The sequence below is a fragment of the Canis lupus genome, chromosome 31 (genome assembly GCF_048164855.1).
Source record: "Canis lupus baileyi chromosome 31, mCanLup2.hap1, whole genome shotgun sequence".
NCBI classification, from domain to species: Eukaryota; Metazoa; Chordata; class Mammalia; order Carnivora; family Canidae; genus Canis; species Canis lupus.
The window spans coordinates 27,748,591-27,762,668 of record NC_132868.1 but is presented as its reverse complement, the minus strand read 5'-3'; the positions used below and the strand labels follow the sequence as shown (position 1 = coordinate 27,762,668).

General features: G+C 43.2%; 1 protein-coding gene across 6 annotated transcripts in view; it reads left to right on the top strand.

Annotated features, from left to right (window-relative positions):
- LOC140622225 (NACHT, LRR and PYD domains-containing protein 1b allele 3-like) overlaps positions 1–14,078 on the top strand; it is a 34,562-nt gene that overhangs the window by 11,767 nt on the left and 8,717 nt on the right. For all 6 annotated transcript variants that reach the window (XM_072807897.1, XM_072807895.1, XM_072807894.1 and 3 more), the window contains 10 exons: positions 2,009–2,065; positions 2,387–2,416; positions 5,653–5,697; positions 6,065–6,112; positions 6,474–6,520; positions 6,622–6,671; positions 6,945–7,162; positions 7,282–7,532; positions 9,551–9,685; positions 12,402–12,540. In XM_072807897.1, the coding sequence (XP_072663998.1) occupies positions 2,009–2,065; positions 2,387–2,416; positions 5,653–5,697; positions 6,065–6,112; positions 6,474–6,520; positions 6,622–6,671; positions 6,945–7,162; positions 7,282–7,532; positions 9,551–9,685; positions 12,402–12,540 (1,020 nt within the window). The remainder of the gene's footprint in view (positions 1–2,008; positions 2,066–2,386; positions 2,417–5,652; positions 5,698–6,064; positions 6,113–6,473; positions 6,521–6,621; positions 6,672–6,944; positions 7,163–7,281; positions 7,533–9,550; positions 9,686–12,401; positions 12,541–14,078) is intronic.

Sequence of the window (14,078 nt, the reverse complement as noted above, 5' to 3'; positions counted from 1 at the left end):
CAGCCCCTTGTGTGCCAGTCGGAGAAATGTGAGGGAGGGATCGCAGAGAAGGCGTGGATGACTCGGTGGGGTAGAGGGAGATTTTCAGTGGAAGTGACATTGGGCTAGGTCTAAAGGATCCCTGGGAATGCTGGAGGTGGGGCCTGGGGGAGGGACTTCCAGGCAGCGAGAAGGTATCCGGAGAGGAAGGAGTGGCAACCATCCTGGTGTTCAAGTTTGGGACTGGCTTGTGGTTAAAATAGATGGATTCTAGGCCAGTGCTGCACGTTGCAATCACCTGGGGACTTTAAAGACAAATACTGTCGTTCAGGCCTCACCCCACACCAGCTAAATCAGACCTAAGGGGAGGGCTGAGTCCCAGGCATGGATGTGTTGAGAAAGCTTTCCAGATGATTCCGAGGTGTAGTCAAGGTTGAGAACCACTCTTCCGTGCTTCCAGCCCTGGAGGACTGAGGCCTCATCCCATCACTTGATTTCCCAGCACCTGTCCTGACATAGTGCCTCGCCCTCACCCAGGCATTCTCTCCGGCAGGAATCTGCCTCTCATGCCCTCTCTACGGCCGTGTCCAGTCAGTCACCAATTTCTAGGGGTTGACCTGCTGAATAATAATAAGTGTGCTTGTAAGTGTAATAACGTGCTTGAGAGTGCAGGTTCTGGCTAGACTGCCTGAGTTGAAATCTTAGCTATAGACTTCCCAGGGGCCCAGCTCACGTCACTGGATAGTCATGAGGATTAATGTGTAGATATATGTCAAGCATTTTACATAAATATATGTAAAGTATACGTACACAAAATTTATAAATAAACATGAGTAAGTATATGTAAATGAGTAAACATGTATATGGTGCCTGGCACATGGAACACTCACAACAAGCTGCTATCGTCAGCTCTTACCTGCTGTTATTATTGTTCTCATTATTCTCAGATTTTTTTCCTTCCTCTGTGTAACTGCTGCCAATCCTTCGTTATGGACATGGCAGGGGGCGGGGGGAGATTTGAGCGTAATGCTAATAGCTTTCCATGTATGTACGTGTTGCATTCTGGGCCCGCGTGGAGGGTGAAGCAGCATCTGGAACCTGAGAGGAGGAGAGAATGAGGAGTGAGCATGGGGGAATGGACCTGGTCAACAGATTGGGCCTGGGGAGCTTCTGGGGCCTGTCGGGAGAGGTCCACGTGCCCCTGCAGGTGGAGATCAGAATCTGATTGGGTAGTGGGTACAGTGCCTCCTTTGGGTTCTTGAGGTGGAAAGGAGGCTGGGGATGGGGATGGGGCCTGGGATGTTAGTAATGGGGGGGCGGTGGCAGAGAGGAGTTGCCAGGCAGGTGGAGGGTAGGAGAGGTAGGGGAACCAGGACAGACCTCACAGGAGGGCCCATGTGGGCAGGAGGGCGGGGTGGGTGTCTAAATGCAGGAGTCATTTTCTGGGGGTTAGTGGTCCTAATTTAGGGACATCAGGGAGAGGACTTCCAACTAGCTGTGGGAACAGAAACCTGATTGCAGTGGGTGAGTTGGGGTGAGGAAGTGGAGGGAACATTCTTGGGGACCACGCTTTCCAGAAGTAGTTGAGTAATAGGGACAAAGTTTGCCCTGTGCTTCAGTCAGTGCCATTTACACGGAAGTATTTCTAGCACGGTTGTGTCATTGAGCCTGTGCCTGCAAACGGTCCGGATGTGCAAGTGCAGGAGCAGGACAGGAGCAGTGAGGGCAAGTCACGGCTCGGGGTGGTGGTGGTGGGCGGGGGGGGGCCTTGAGGGGCAGCCCAATGAAATGATTACTCAGCCAAAGTGTGATGGGAGCTCCTACAGCTCCTACAGCTCAAGTCTGTTGTATCCACTTCCAAAGAAAAATAAGCCCCCTCTTACGTGAGCCGAACGAGTTTTGGACTCAATGAGAATATAATGAATTAAGAAAAAATTAGTTGAGTTTCGATCTATTTTATAAGTTAAAAGAAAAATAGTTCTTATTTTTTATTCACTGTGTACTTCTCGCGACATATGTTTCTCTTCAGGAGAGGACAGCAGTTCAGAGGACAGCAGTTCTGAGAACAGCTCCCAAAGTGAATCTGGTGAGTAATCTATTCCTTTCTTGAATTACGGAATTCTAGTTAAACATATGAGCCTTTATTTTTATTTTCAAGTAATGCACACATCCCTTATATTGTCTGCGGACATATTACTAGCGTGGTTTTGTAACGCCCTGAAGAAATACGTACGTGGTAAATACTTTCTAGTTGGCAAGCGAAGTGGGAGAACAGGATGAGCTGAAGAAGAAAGGCAGGAAACTGTTGCTATTGGTGAAAGCCAAACATTTCACCTATTCTCCCATTAGGCCGTGTTTCCTCTTGGTTGTCAAAAGAATTTGATTTAGACCTTTTTTCTTTTTGTAGATAACGAGGAACCAGAACCAGAAAAAACAAGTGAGTGTATCCTGCCTCTTGATTTTATTTTTTGTTGTGGAGAAGAAAGGGGAGGATAGCCTTTGGGATTTTTAAGTTACCGATTGCTTGTTCATCATCTTTTTTTGTGCAAAATTAAGGTAAACATTAGGAAACTTCTCTAAGTGTTTTGGAAATTTGAGCTCACAACACTGGGAATACAATATGCTCTTGATTTGCTTCGATACCAAGATTATGAGTGTGGTTCTGCTCTTAGTTTCCCTAAGGAGGAAAGATCGAGAGGCCGACCATAATCTGTAGTGCAGCCACAAGCGGCCCTAGCTTCCTTCCGTGGTGGTCGCTGCTCACAGATTATGGCAGAGTGAACTATTTGCTGCTGCAAATGTACCATTTGTGGTTTAGAGTTTCTGGCATGCTGTTCTAGCTATTTATGAACAACTCGAGTATGAAACCACTTTAAGGGCATGGATTCTAAATATAAAATACGGTTTTCATCTAAAGTTTTGTGAGTGACTAAGCTTGTATTTTAAGTGATTTTATTTTACTGTAGGATTTTTTTCCCCGGTTCTTAGACTGGGACCTGCCCATGAACACTGTAGCAAGGCAGTCAGAGGACTCCTTTGCAATACTATTAAATAAATGAAGTCTCTTCACTCAGAAGTCCCGAATATAATCTGATTCTCTCTGCAGTTTCTCAGTGGAGAACCAGTGATGGTAACTATAAGTTTCTTGCAGTCCTGTGGTATATTGATAAGAACCTGCAGTAATCTGTGTGTCACCGTTGTAGAGATGTCATATTCTGATACTCATAAAAAATGTGTGCCAACCCTCTTACCTCCAATTCTACATTGGATTATTATGGATAATTTCATCCTTCAAAATGCAGTCAAAAGTCCAGCCTCCATAGATTGGCTTGAAATGAAATTAGAAAGATGGCCTTGGGATCAGCTTTCTGATGTTATCCCTGTTAATAACTGGGTAAGGGGCCATACGGACGTGGAGTCCTGAGTCTGGACCCTCAGGGGTCCAGAAGCTAGGCCTGGGCCAGGGCCTCACCAGGGCAGGCAACCTAGGTGGAAGGCATTTGGGGTCAGTGAAACTCAAGATAGGCTCAAAATTGGGTGGGACGGTGGGGTCAGCTTGGTCTCTCAGGTCAGGCCTTCTCCCCTCTTCCCCCAAGATTATTCTTAATGCTAAAAGGTCTTTTATCCTTCCCATTAGGAGAGATCTCAGAGAGGTACCCTCCCATTCACCTCCATTCTCAGGTCAGGTGGATAGACCAGGTAGGCTGCCTTGCAGTGTGTTTGCTCCTCTGTGGGCTAGCTAGCAGTGCAGGCCTACCTATTCTACCTATCCTCCTGAGTGGATGTGCTTTCTACTCACAGGCGTGAATTCTGGGATCACCCACATCATAGGGATTGGAGGGACACTGTGGTTTATAAGTTGGGGAGAATTGCATCAGTTTTTCTGCTTTAGCTGGGAAGACCTGGTCAGAGACTCCATGCTTGCCAGCTAGTTAAGACTTTCTGATCTCTTTCATTTTCTGTGCTCCCAAGGCAGAAAAACATGGGAAGTGGATAAAATACTATGTAGGCATACAGCCAATCAATAATTTAGAATTTCAGGATCCTTTATAGGACAATGCCTGAGGAAATATGATTGGAAGATTGTGTGCTGCAGAAGTTGGGTCAGTATTTTGGATCTATAGTGTTCTGAGACCAGGACTCTGAATATTTTTAGTCTCTATTTGTGACCCTATTCTAATGCTGTTTTTATTTATTTATTTATTTATTTATTTATTTATTTATTTATTTATTTATATTTTTAAAAAAAGATTTATTTATTCATGAGACACACACACACACACACACACACACACACACACAGAGGCAGACACAGGCAGAGGGAGAAGCAGGCTCCCCTTAGGGAGCCTGATGTGGGTCTTGATCCTGGGTCTCCAGGATCACACCTTGGGTCGGAGGCAGATGCTTAAACGCTGAGCCCCCCAGGCGTCCCCCTAATGCTGTTTTTAAAACCTGGTTCTCTCTTGCAAACCCTGGCCCCTGGACACTGCCTCAGTAGGCTGAGAAATCAGGCAGCTTGTGTGTCCTGGGCTGGAGTGCTATCCTGAGGGGTGTCTGTACCTTCCGGGCATTGGTGATGGCGTAGGACCTTGCATATGCGTTGAGGAATGCCTTACCCATGGGGAGAACCTCTCAAAGGTTGTTCAGACCTTTAAAATATGCAACCAAGCATTTGATACATTAGGTTTTGCCTTAAGTGACAGAGTTGTTGTCTAGAATTCTTGAATTTTTTAATGAGTCCCACCTATCACCATAGCAAAATAATAGATAATAGTAATTATCTATGACTTACTGAGCATTAGGGAATGGTAATTTAATTTTCCTAAATTTTGGAGGGTGGTATTCTAATCCCCATTTGACAGATGTGGAAAGTGAAGCATGGGGAGACTTAGTAATATAACCAGAGAGCCCAAGCTCATACAACTAGTGGCCAGTGTAGATAATAGAAAAATTCATCGCTGTTCCCTTTCTTAATACATTTTTGTATTATGGAATCGAAATCTTTCAGAAAATAGTCACTGAGCACTTACCAGGCTCTAGGGATATAGTCCTCATGAAGCTTACATTCTAGTAGGGAGAGAAACAGGAAGCAGAAAACACTAAATCACAGTGTGCCTGGTGAGGAGATGCCCCAAAGGAAAAGGAAGGGGGCAGAGTGAGTATGTGGGGCAGGCCCTGTTTCAGGGAGGGAGAGTATGTGTGTATGTCAGGAAGGCCTCTCAGAAAAGGGGACGTTTGAGCAGAGACCACAAGGATGTGAGGGGGCAAGCAACGTGAATATTTGTGGGAAGAGACAGGACGTGCAAAAGCCCCAAGTCAGGTGTGTGCTTGGGAGTGGAGAGATGGCAAGTAGTAACTGCAGGGCAGTAGGCGCAGGGAGACAGGCAGGAGAGGAGGTAATGGGGAGCCGGATCAGATGGGGCCTTGCGCCATACAGCAGGAATCTGCATGCTACATCAGAGACTCTTACAGTCCTTCCGGTTTAAATATCAGACGTTAATTCTTTTCTTCCAAGCTAATCTCTAATCCTCAGCTGGAGGGCTGATGCCCGCCAAGCATCATCTTGGGCCATGAACGAATCTTCCGTGGGGGCTACCACTCTCCAGCTGGGACACTGGCCTAGGTGAGGAATGACGACTGAAAAGATTGCTCGTGCCCCTCTTGTCTCCACAGATGGGGAGCCAGGAGAGTCTTCCATCGAGGAAGCTTCTGCTCAAAGTAAGAACCAGGCAATGTGCTTTACCCTCCACTTTCCTTGCTTCTCTCCCATGCTTGTGTGAGAAGAGGCTGTGTAGGTCAGGTGTAAAGGATGATGACCTGCTGCATAAAAAGATCACATAACAATTTATGTGCCACAGTGAAGTGCACTGAAACTTGAGTCTCATTCAAACTCATTTTCACACCTTAGACCTATAGTGGGATTGACAAACATGACGTGTCCTGTGTCATTGGATTGACTCACGGAAGCGTTTAAATACATGTCTAAAGTTTTTTTGGTTGGGAAGCTGAAGGTGGGTGCTTAAGGAGTACAGATTTACCCTGTCATTGACTTGTGCCGATGTGTGTGTGATGATGTCTTTCACAGAGGAAGAATGGGAGGATAAAGAATCGCCCAAAGATCATTTACATTCAGGTATAAACTTACATTTTCCAAAATGTTCTTTTACATATTGTTACTGTTGAGGGGCATGTACCTTTGAATTTTGTGATCCGGTCATATCACATATATTTATTAAAAAAAATTTTTTTTTAATTTATTTATGATAGTCACAGAGAGAGAGAGAGAGAGAGAGGCAGAGACACAGGCAGAGGGAGAAGCAGGCTCCATGCACTGGGAGCCCGATGTGGGATTCGATCCCGGGTCTCCAGGATCGCGCCCTGGGCCAAAGGCAGGCGCCAAACCGCTGCGCCACCCAGGGATCCCTATTAAAAATTTTTTTATTTGAAAATGCCAATCCCATTCATATAAGTAAGACTTGTATTCTATCATTTAGAACTTCATAAAATCCAACCTTACTGTGAACACTGTAATACTGAAAATGTAAGTATCCTTTAATTATAGAACATGATTTTCTAATTTGCTTAAAGAAAACAACTTTTACGTATGTATTACTTGCTTATACGTATGTACTTTTTCTCCAGAAACACAATGAACAAGTGACCCCCAGGCTCCTTTCCCGGGAACAGTTTTTGTAAGTAGTTGTAAATAGAGAAGTCTCCATATCATCAGTAATTTGACTTTGTACATAAAAATGACCCCAGGGAGAGGGCACACAAAGCAAAATAACTGATTTCACACATTTTATGTAATTACTTGGAGTATATTCTTTGATGGTGACCTTCTTCAAAATGCTATAGAATCTCATTAGTGCTTTTGAATGGAAGTAAAAATGTAAATAACTTTTAGTAGCCCTCTCCTGACCCAGTAGTAGGACTAAATAGGTGTTCTTATCTGCCCAATGTAGACTGAAGTTGGACACAGAAGGAATTTACCAGTGCACGGAAACTGGTCTGATATTCGAGGTGAACAGAAAAGTCGACATCAAATATTGCGTTTTGTCCTGGAGCAAATACGCAGACCTGGTTGTTAAACCCTGGGTTGTTGGAGGACCTTTGTTTGATGTTAAATGTGACCCAACCTGTCTCACCTCCATTCAGTTTCCACATTCCCTCTGCTTGGGTCGTAAGTACTCGTCTTCTACAAGTCTTAAGTAGTGTGTGCATGTGTGTATACGTGTGTATCTGTGCCACCTATGTGCCGTCCAGAGCACTAATCACTAATTTACCTTCATATCTTAACAGACCACGATGCCAATATGACGTTCAAAGTCTTACACGTTAAAAGTTCCGGGGCCTCGTTAGAATCTACTGTGGATCATTCTACAACCCATGTCAAATGGCATGTGAGCTCTCTTTCTCCTGTGGGACCTGTTATTCAAAGTGAAGAAACAGTATACCACCACGGGGCTGTGATTCTCTACAAAGCCATTGACCATAATCCATCCTTGTCCTTTCGAGTGTACATAGCAACCAATAATGAGTCCTTCATCAAGGTAAAGTTAATGAAAATGAATAGTGCATGTTGAATGCCATGTTTATATGGTTCCTGTCCCTGTTGATTTAAGTGTACCCCCACTGCGGGTCTCAGTTGGCACTCATCTATAGAGGTTATAGGGTCAGTGCCAGGTCCTCAGATTCATGGACTGTGGTCATTCTGAACTAAGGAGAAGGGGGCATGGGTCTGGGACTTTAAAGGGAAGAAGTGCAATTCACAGGAAAATGAAAAAGAGTAAATGTTTGGTAAACAAATGTTTGCTGGGCCACTCTGAAGCCCTGGGACACGAGGACTTTGATCAAACAAACAGGCCTTGCCAGGTCCCTCCCTGTCTACCACACCCAGTTCATGTCACTGTGTAGTTACCTATGGTGATAGTTCTCTTCCGGAGCAGGTCCGCTATCCAGTTCTTTTAGGCAGTTATTGGGAGGTAAGGAGCTTTTCCTGAGTTGGCTGGGTTTTGATTGCTTTAAAAAAATTGTTTGAATTAATTAATTTTTTAAAAAATTCAAGTATAATTAACACACATCGTTGCATTAGTTTCAGGTGTACAATATAGTGATTCAGCAATTCTGTACATTATTAAGGGCTCTTTACGATAAGTATATTCTTAATCCCATCCCCTTCACCTGTCTCACTCATCTCCCCACCCTTGATTGTTTTTTTTTTTTTTTTTTAATTTTTTATTTATTTATGATAGTCACACACACAGAGAGAGAGAGAGAGGCAGAGACACAGGCAGAGGGAGAAGCAGGCTCCATGCGCCGGGAGCCCGACGTGGGATTCGATCCCGGGTCTCCAGGATCGTGCCCTGGGCCAAAGGCAGGCGCTAAACCGCTGCGCCACCCAGGGTTCCCCCCTTGATTGTTTTTAACTAAAAATAATCTTCATGCCAAAGTGGCCCATTTTGGGGTAGCCTGCCCCTGGCCCCCTACAACATCACACTACCTATTTCCTGTGTCTTTAGGCTGTAGTGTTTTGATAGCTTTAAACAGAAGTTATATCGATTACAATTGGCTATATATATTAATATTTAAAAACTGTGTTAAATAATAGATTTTTAATTACTTTCAAAGAAAGTAAAATATGCTTCCTGTCTTCTCACTAAAGTTAATACTTTCAGTTGGGAAACTAGTCTTCAAAATGGTATACAAATAATCCCATGTAAAGTAGAATTAGCATGGGTTTGGAATTAAGTACCCTTATTTAATGAATTTTATATTTCTTAAAAGTAAATTCAGTTACTTAAAAGGGTATTATCTATACTTCCTGGGAAGCTGGGGTGAGGAGCCGATTATAGCAACAGATATGTAGAGGAGGACATCACTTGAACAATAGGGAGCATGGCATGGTTAAGGCAGGATGTGCTTCCTGTTGACACTGTATTTTTACACCTCCTTGGGTTGATTTTTTTCCTCTGTAGGAAAATGTCCTTGCACTTTGCATTCAGGAAACCCACATTTCATGTTCAGCTATACAGCTGCTTTACATGTGAAGCTGGGCCAAAATCTCCATTTGCCTCTTTGGGGCCTTTGAATCATGCACATAAAATCAGTGACCCCTCTGGGAATAGTTGTGAAATGAAAGGTGGAAACACAAATGAAAGGTTGAAACAAACTCTGGGTAAAACAGAACTGTGTACAATAAAATAAGTCGCTTTTTAGTCACATTATGGGCAGATAATCAATACAGATGTATAATGCTTCACTAATTTAATTTTCTGAGATCCTTTAGAAGCAAGCTTTAGGTGTCATGCAGAGTGTGTGTGTTGCTTTTGGCTGTAATTCTTGGGCAGAAAGATGTTTGGAGACCTAGGAGCCTGAAGCATGGGTCAAAGGTGCCTTATTAGCCCCTGTGGCATCTCTTTTTAGAGCACTGTGAAAGGTTTTTCCATTGATGTTATTCTGTATGAGGAAATGAAGATAATGCAGGGTGGCATGTGCATTGCTTGGACGCTTATGGTCCTTAGAGTTGTTGCTGATGCATTTCAAAGCCAAAACCTATTTCTACCTTTAGGATATTTCCAAGTCGGTAAAGCACTCCTCTAAGAAATTCATGAAAATTGACAAGCCTCCTGTTTGCCAGAAGTTATTGCAGAATGGGAAGAAATACAGACTGATCAGTGAACCAGAAGCTGAAATTACCCCAGAGGTATATGTTTTAAAAACCACTTGGAGTAGCAACAGGGATGTATGTTTCATAGAGTATTTTGAAGGTTTTAAAAGAATGAATTTTGTTTTCATTTTTAATTTATTTACAAGAAAGCAATTGTTTTGCTAAACTTGCAGCTTATTCCAAAGTGCTGTTGAGTTTCAGAATTAATCTGCCACCATTGCAGAAAGGGATCATTTAATCTTTTTCCCCTTAAAAAGGTTTTAAATTTTCTTGAGTTCCTTTTATTAAATACTTCAAACAATGCTAGCTTCAAAGGAATAAAAACCTTAACCTCTTAAGCTCTTCAGAGCACTGAAGGTTAATGGAAAAGAGTTGCTAACAAGGATATTGGCTTTTTTTTTTTTTTATTAGAAGCCATTTGAAAAATAGTTATGGGAACAAATTGTCACCAGATTTCAACTAGTCACTGTACACACTATGACATTTGTAAGTGATTTTGGTTTCCTGTAAATGACGAAGTTATTTTTAAAACTTATTTTCATTATGTGCTCTGAATGTGTGCTGTAGTTTATCTAACGAGACATCTGTGTGGAAATTCTTTTTGTACACCTCTTTTTTGTTTGTTTTATAGCTTGTGAGAGATTGAAAACATGTTTTGATTCCATTACATTAAAATATGAAGCAAGGGAGAGCTGATGGCAGAGGTATAATTTTATTATATCATCAAAGGCCTCATGCCCCGTAGAAGCAGTCAGGTTGATCAAACAGCTTTCCATACCTTCCTTTCCAGTTTCTAAGGGTTTCTTTCCACTTGGGTTTTCTCTTTTCTTCCTTCCTTCCTTCCTTCCTTCCTTCCTTCCTTCCTTCCTTCCTTCCTTCCTTCCTTCCTTTCTTTCTTTTCTTTCTTTTCTTTCTTTCCTCACAAAAAGCCTCACAACAGTGAGGCTGAAGAGACTAATATACAAAGCAGGCAAGCAGGCTGCCCGGGTCCTACATCCAGGTGGTAGGAGAGCCTAGCCCTAAGCCCAGCCTCTCCTTGGCTCCTAATGACAGTCTTTCCACTGGGATCTGAGAGGTTAATTCTTAGCCATTGCGGGCTGATCAAGCCCTGGTGGGTGCTACCTAACAATGAACATTAGAAGCCAAGTGCAGTCTTGTCTGGGAGGTGGAATTAAATTTGAAGGGTTTGCTTAGGACAGTGTGGTTCTTGGCCTTTGCTGCAAAATGGAATTCCCAGGGGAGGTTTTAAAAAAGTCTGTGGCCTGGGTCCCACCTCCAGAGATACTGACTTAATTGGTCTGGAAGTGGCCTTGGCATTGGGTTTATTAAAGCTCCCAGGGTGACTGTAATGTGCTGCCAAGATTAAGAGCCACTAGGAGAGGGAATAATACACACTGAATGGATAATTCTGTCTAGGAAGGGACTGAGATGGTCCCCAGAGTTCTCACTTCTGCAAGATGATGATAGTGGGAGGGCTTTAAGTTGTCTAGTCCTGTCACCAATTGTGTACTCCCTCTTAACCAAATTTCTGGGCTAAGGGGGATAATCTCCCAGTATTGCCCTAATGATTGTATAAGGTAATGGTTTTGGGCTACTCTGAGAGTTGTGAAACTCTGCTAAAAAATCTAAGGTGTTCTTATTGATTTTATGCCATTAATGATTTGTTTAACTGACATTTCTCAAATGTGCCTAATACAAATGAGTCTGGGGTAAGAGTTAAAAAATGAGTAAGTCATGATATTTTCCCTCAAAAGATACCATTACAAAGAGAGACATACTATAGGCATGTCAAGAAATAATTTTAACATGTAATGTGGTATTACCATAGAGATGGGTGCAACGGGTATCCAGGAAGGGTTTCTATATGGTAACATTTGTTCTGGATTTGAAGGGAGAGGGTTTCACCAGGAGACACAGCCCTCCTGGAAGAGAGAGCTGTAAGTGTGTAAGTGAGGTGATGGGGATGTGCTGCTGGGCTCAGGGCACCAGATAAATGGGAGTGGTAAATGGGATTGCAGAGGGCTTTGGGGGAGAGAGATCTTTGGCTTTGCAAGAGTATTGGTTTTTAAAGGTGATGCCCAGTGCAGTTCAATGATTTTTTTTTTTTTTTTAAGGAGATTTCTCCCTCCAGGCTTGCTAGCCAGTCTGGAGAAGAACAGAGGAAGGCATGGGACGGTCTCTGTAGTGGTTAAATGTAGTGGTTGAGTCAGGACGTGTGATGCGAATTCAGTTCTCCCATTTCCCAGATGTGAATTTGGGCAAGTTAGTTAGCTTCTCTGAGATTCTTTATTCATGAAATATCAATGAAAGGATTTATTGGGGGCAAAGTCGTGGTCAATGAGGCAATGTGAACAAAACACACAATGTAGTCCTGTAAATGTCTTGAATCAGTTCTAGGTTGTGGAATGATCGAAGTGAAAGATGGTGAGGAAGTTTAAAATCACTTACAATAGGGTGATTAGTTTGGGAACACAAAACAGTGAACAAAGAAAGGGCTGAAAAGTCATGCTTTAAAAAAATAGGGCCAAGGTATTGGAAGCCTCAACAAAGGAGAAAAGAAGGTCAGAGTAAAGAGGGACTTAAGAAGCCAGAGAAAAAGAGGGTCTGTGATTAAGGAATGGGATTTCCAGCATCAGAATTTCAGTGAGCATTCACGTCAGCACTGACCCTTCTATTATTCTTTATTTGACATTTCATGTTGTCAACTATTGCAGCTTTTATTAAAAAAAAAAATCACTTTTTTTTTTTAAAGGAAATTGAATTTGTTGATGGTTCACTTTTAAAATTGAAAAGTTACATTGAAGTGTATTTGGAGCAACCAGTGGAGTTTAAATTACTTTTGGTCGAAACGGATTCTGAGGAAATTGTATGGAATGCAAAACTGAGAGAATGTAAGTGTTTTGTGTCTTGAATGAAAACTCTGATTTGTGGGGTGGTCGGGGTAGAAAAACAAGTAGAGTGATTGTTTGTTCTGTTACCATAACATCTAGAAATCTGATTAAGAGACACAAAGACCCTCTTGAGGCTCTGGTTATCAGGCACTCATGTCCAGACCCCTTGGTCAGGGGGTAGTTCTGCGAGTGTGTGGAAGCTTCAGGTAGTAGGTGGGCTTAGCCAATAGAAGATCCCCTCTCCCCTTACCATTCTAACGTTTGGATCTCAGATATTTCAATGTGGATTAGGGGTGTCCTGACAAAGTCTGTTCCAGGACCTGGATGTACGTCTGCATTTTGGCAGATTACCTGTCTCATTTGCCTCAGCCTGCCTATTTGACCTGCAACTGGCAGCTCCTGCTCTGTGTGATCACAGCTCTGGTATAGGAACACATTCCTCTTGTTTAAGAGTCTGGCGCTGGGAAGTCCTCTGGCAACCACCTCTTTAACATCCTCTCCTGCCCTGGGAGGAGTTGGAGAGGGCTGCTGCTGGAAGAGGGGAGAGGCAGTGAAGGGACACCCTGTAGCTGCCCCTGGCTGCTTCCTCAGGCAGGTCTGAGCTTGACCTCCAATTCTCTTGGAAGGAAGTTATTAAAACAACAGAAATGTGTATAGTGAACACATTTTGGAGTTGGGAGTGAGGTCCTATGGGTTCTAGTTCTAGCCCTAGAACTACTCTACGTGGGAGTGTGGCAAGTCTCTCAACCTATTTGTGGCTGCTATGTCCTCAGCTGCAAATGGCACTGAGGTTCCTCCTGCCAATGCCACGTCTGTAGTAGAAATTATTTTTGCATCATTTGCATTTTTAAAAAATTTATTTATTCATGCGAGACACAGAGAGAGGCAGAGACATAGGTAGAGGGAGGAGCAGGCTTCCTGCAAGGAGCCTTAATGTGGGACTCATTCCAGGACCCTAGGATCATGACCTGAGCCAAAGGCAACCTCTCAACAACTGAGCCACCCAGGTGCCCCACAGCATTTGCATTTTGAATTATAATGCCTTAACTCTTTCCTGGTATTATACATAATCCAGTATCATTCCAAAAAACAGAAGGAGTTGGAATGCCTGGGTGGCTCAGTGGTTGAGCATTTGCCTTCAGCTCAGGGTCCTGGGATCGAGTCCCATGTCAGGAACAAAATTTGAGCCCATTTTCAGCTAGTTTCTTTTGTTTCCATTGGGTTATGTATAGACAAATGAATTTGGTAATTGCTAAAGACATAGAATGAGTGCTGTGTGCTGGTCATACATTTATGTCTTTCCAACATATAGATGGCTGTCTGTTAGAGTCTGCATTTTCTTTTTTTTTTTTTTTTAAAGATTTTATTTATTTATTCATGAGAGAGAGAGAGAGAGAGGCAGAGACACAGGCAGAGGGAGAAGCAGGCTCCATGCAGGGAGCCTGACGTGGGACTCGATCCCAGGTCTCCAGGATTAGGCCCTGGGCTGAAGGCGGCGCTAAACCGCTGAGCCACCTGGGCTGCCTGAGTCTACATTT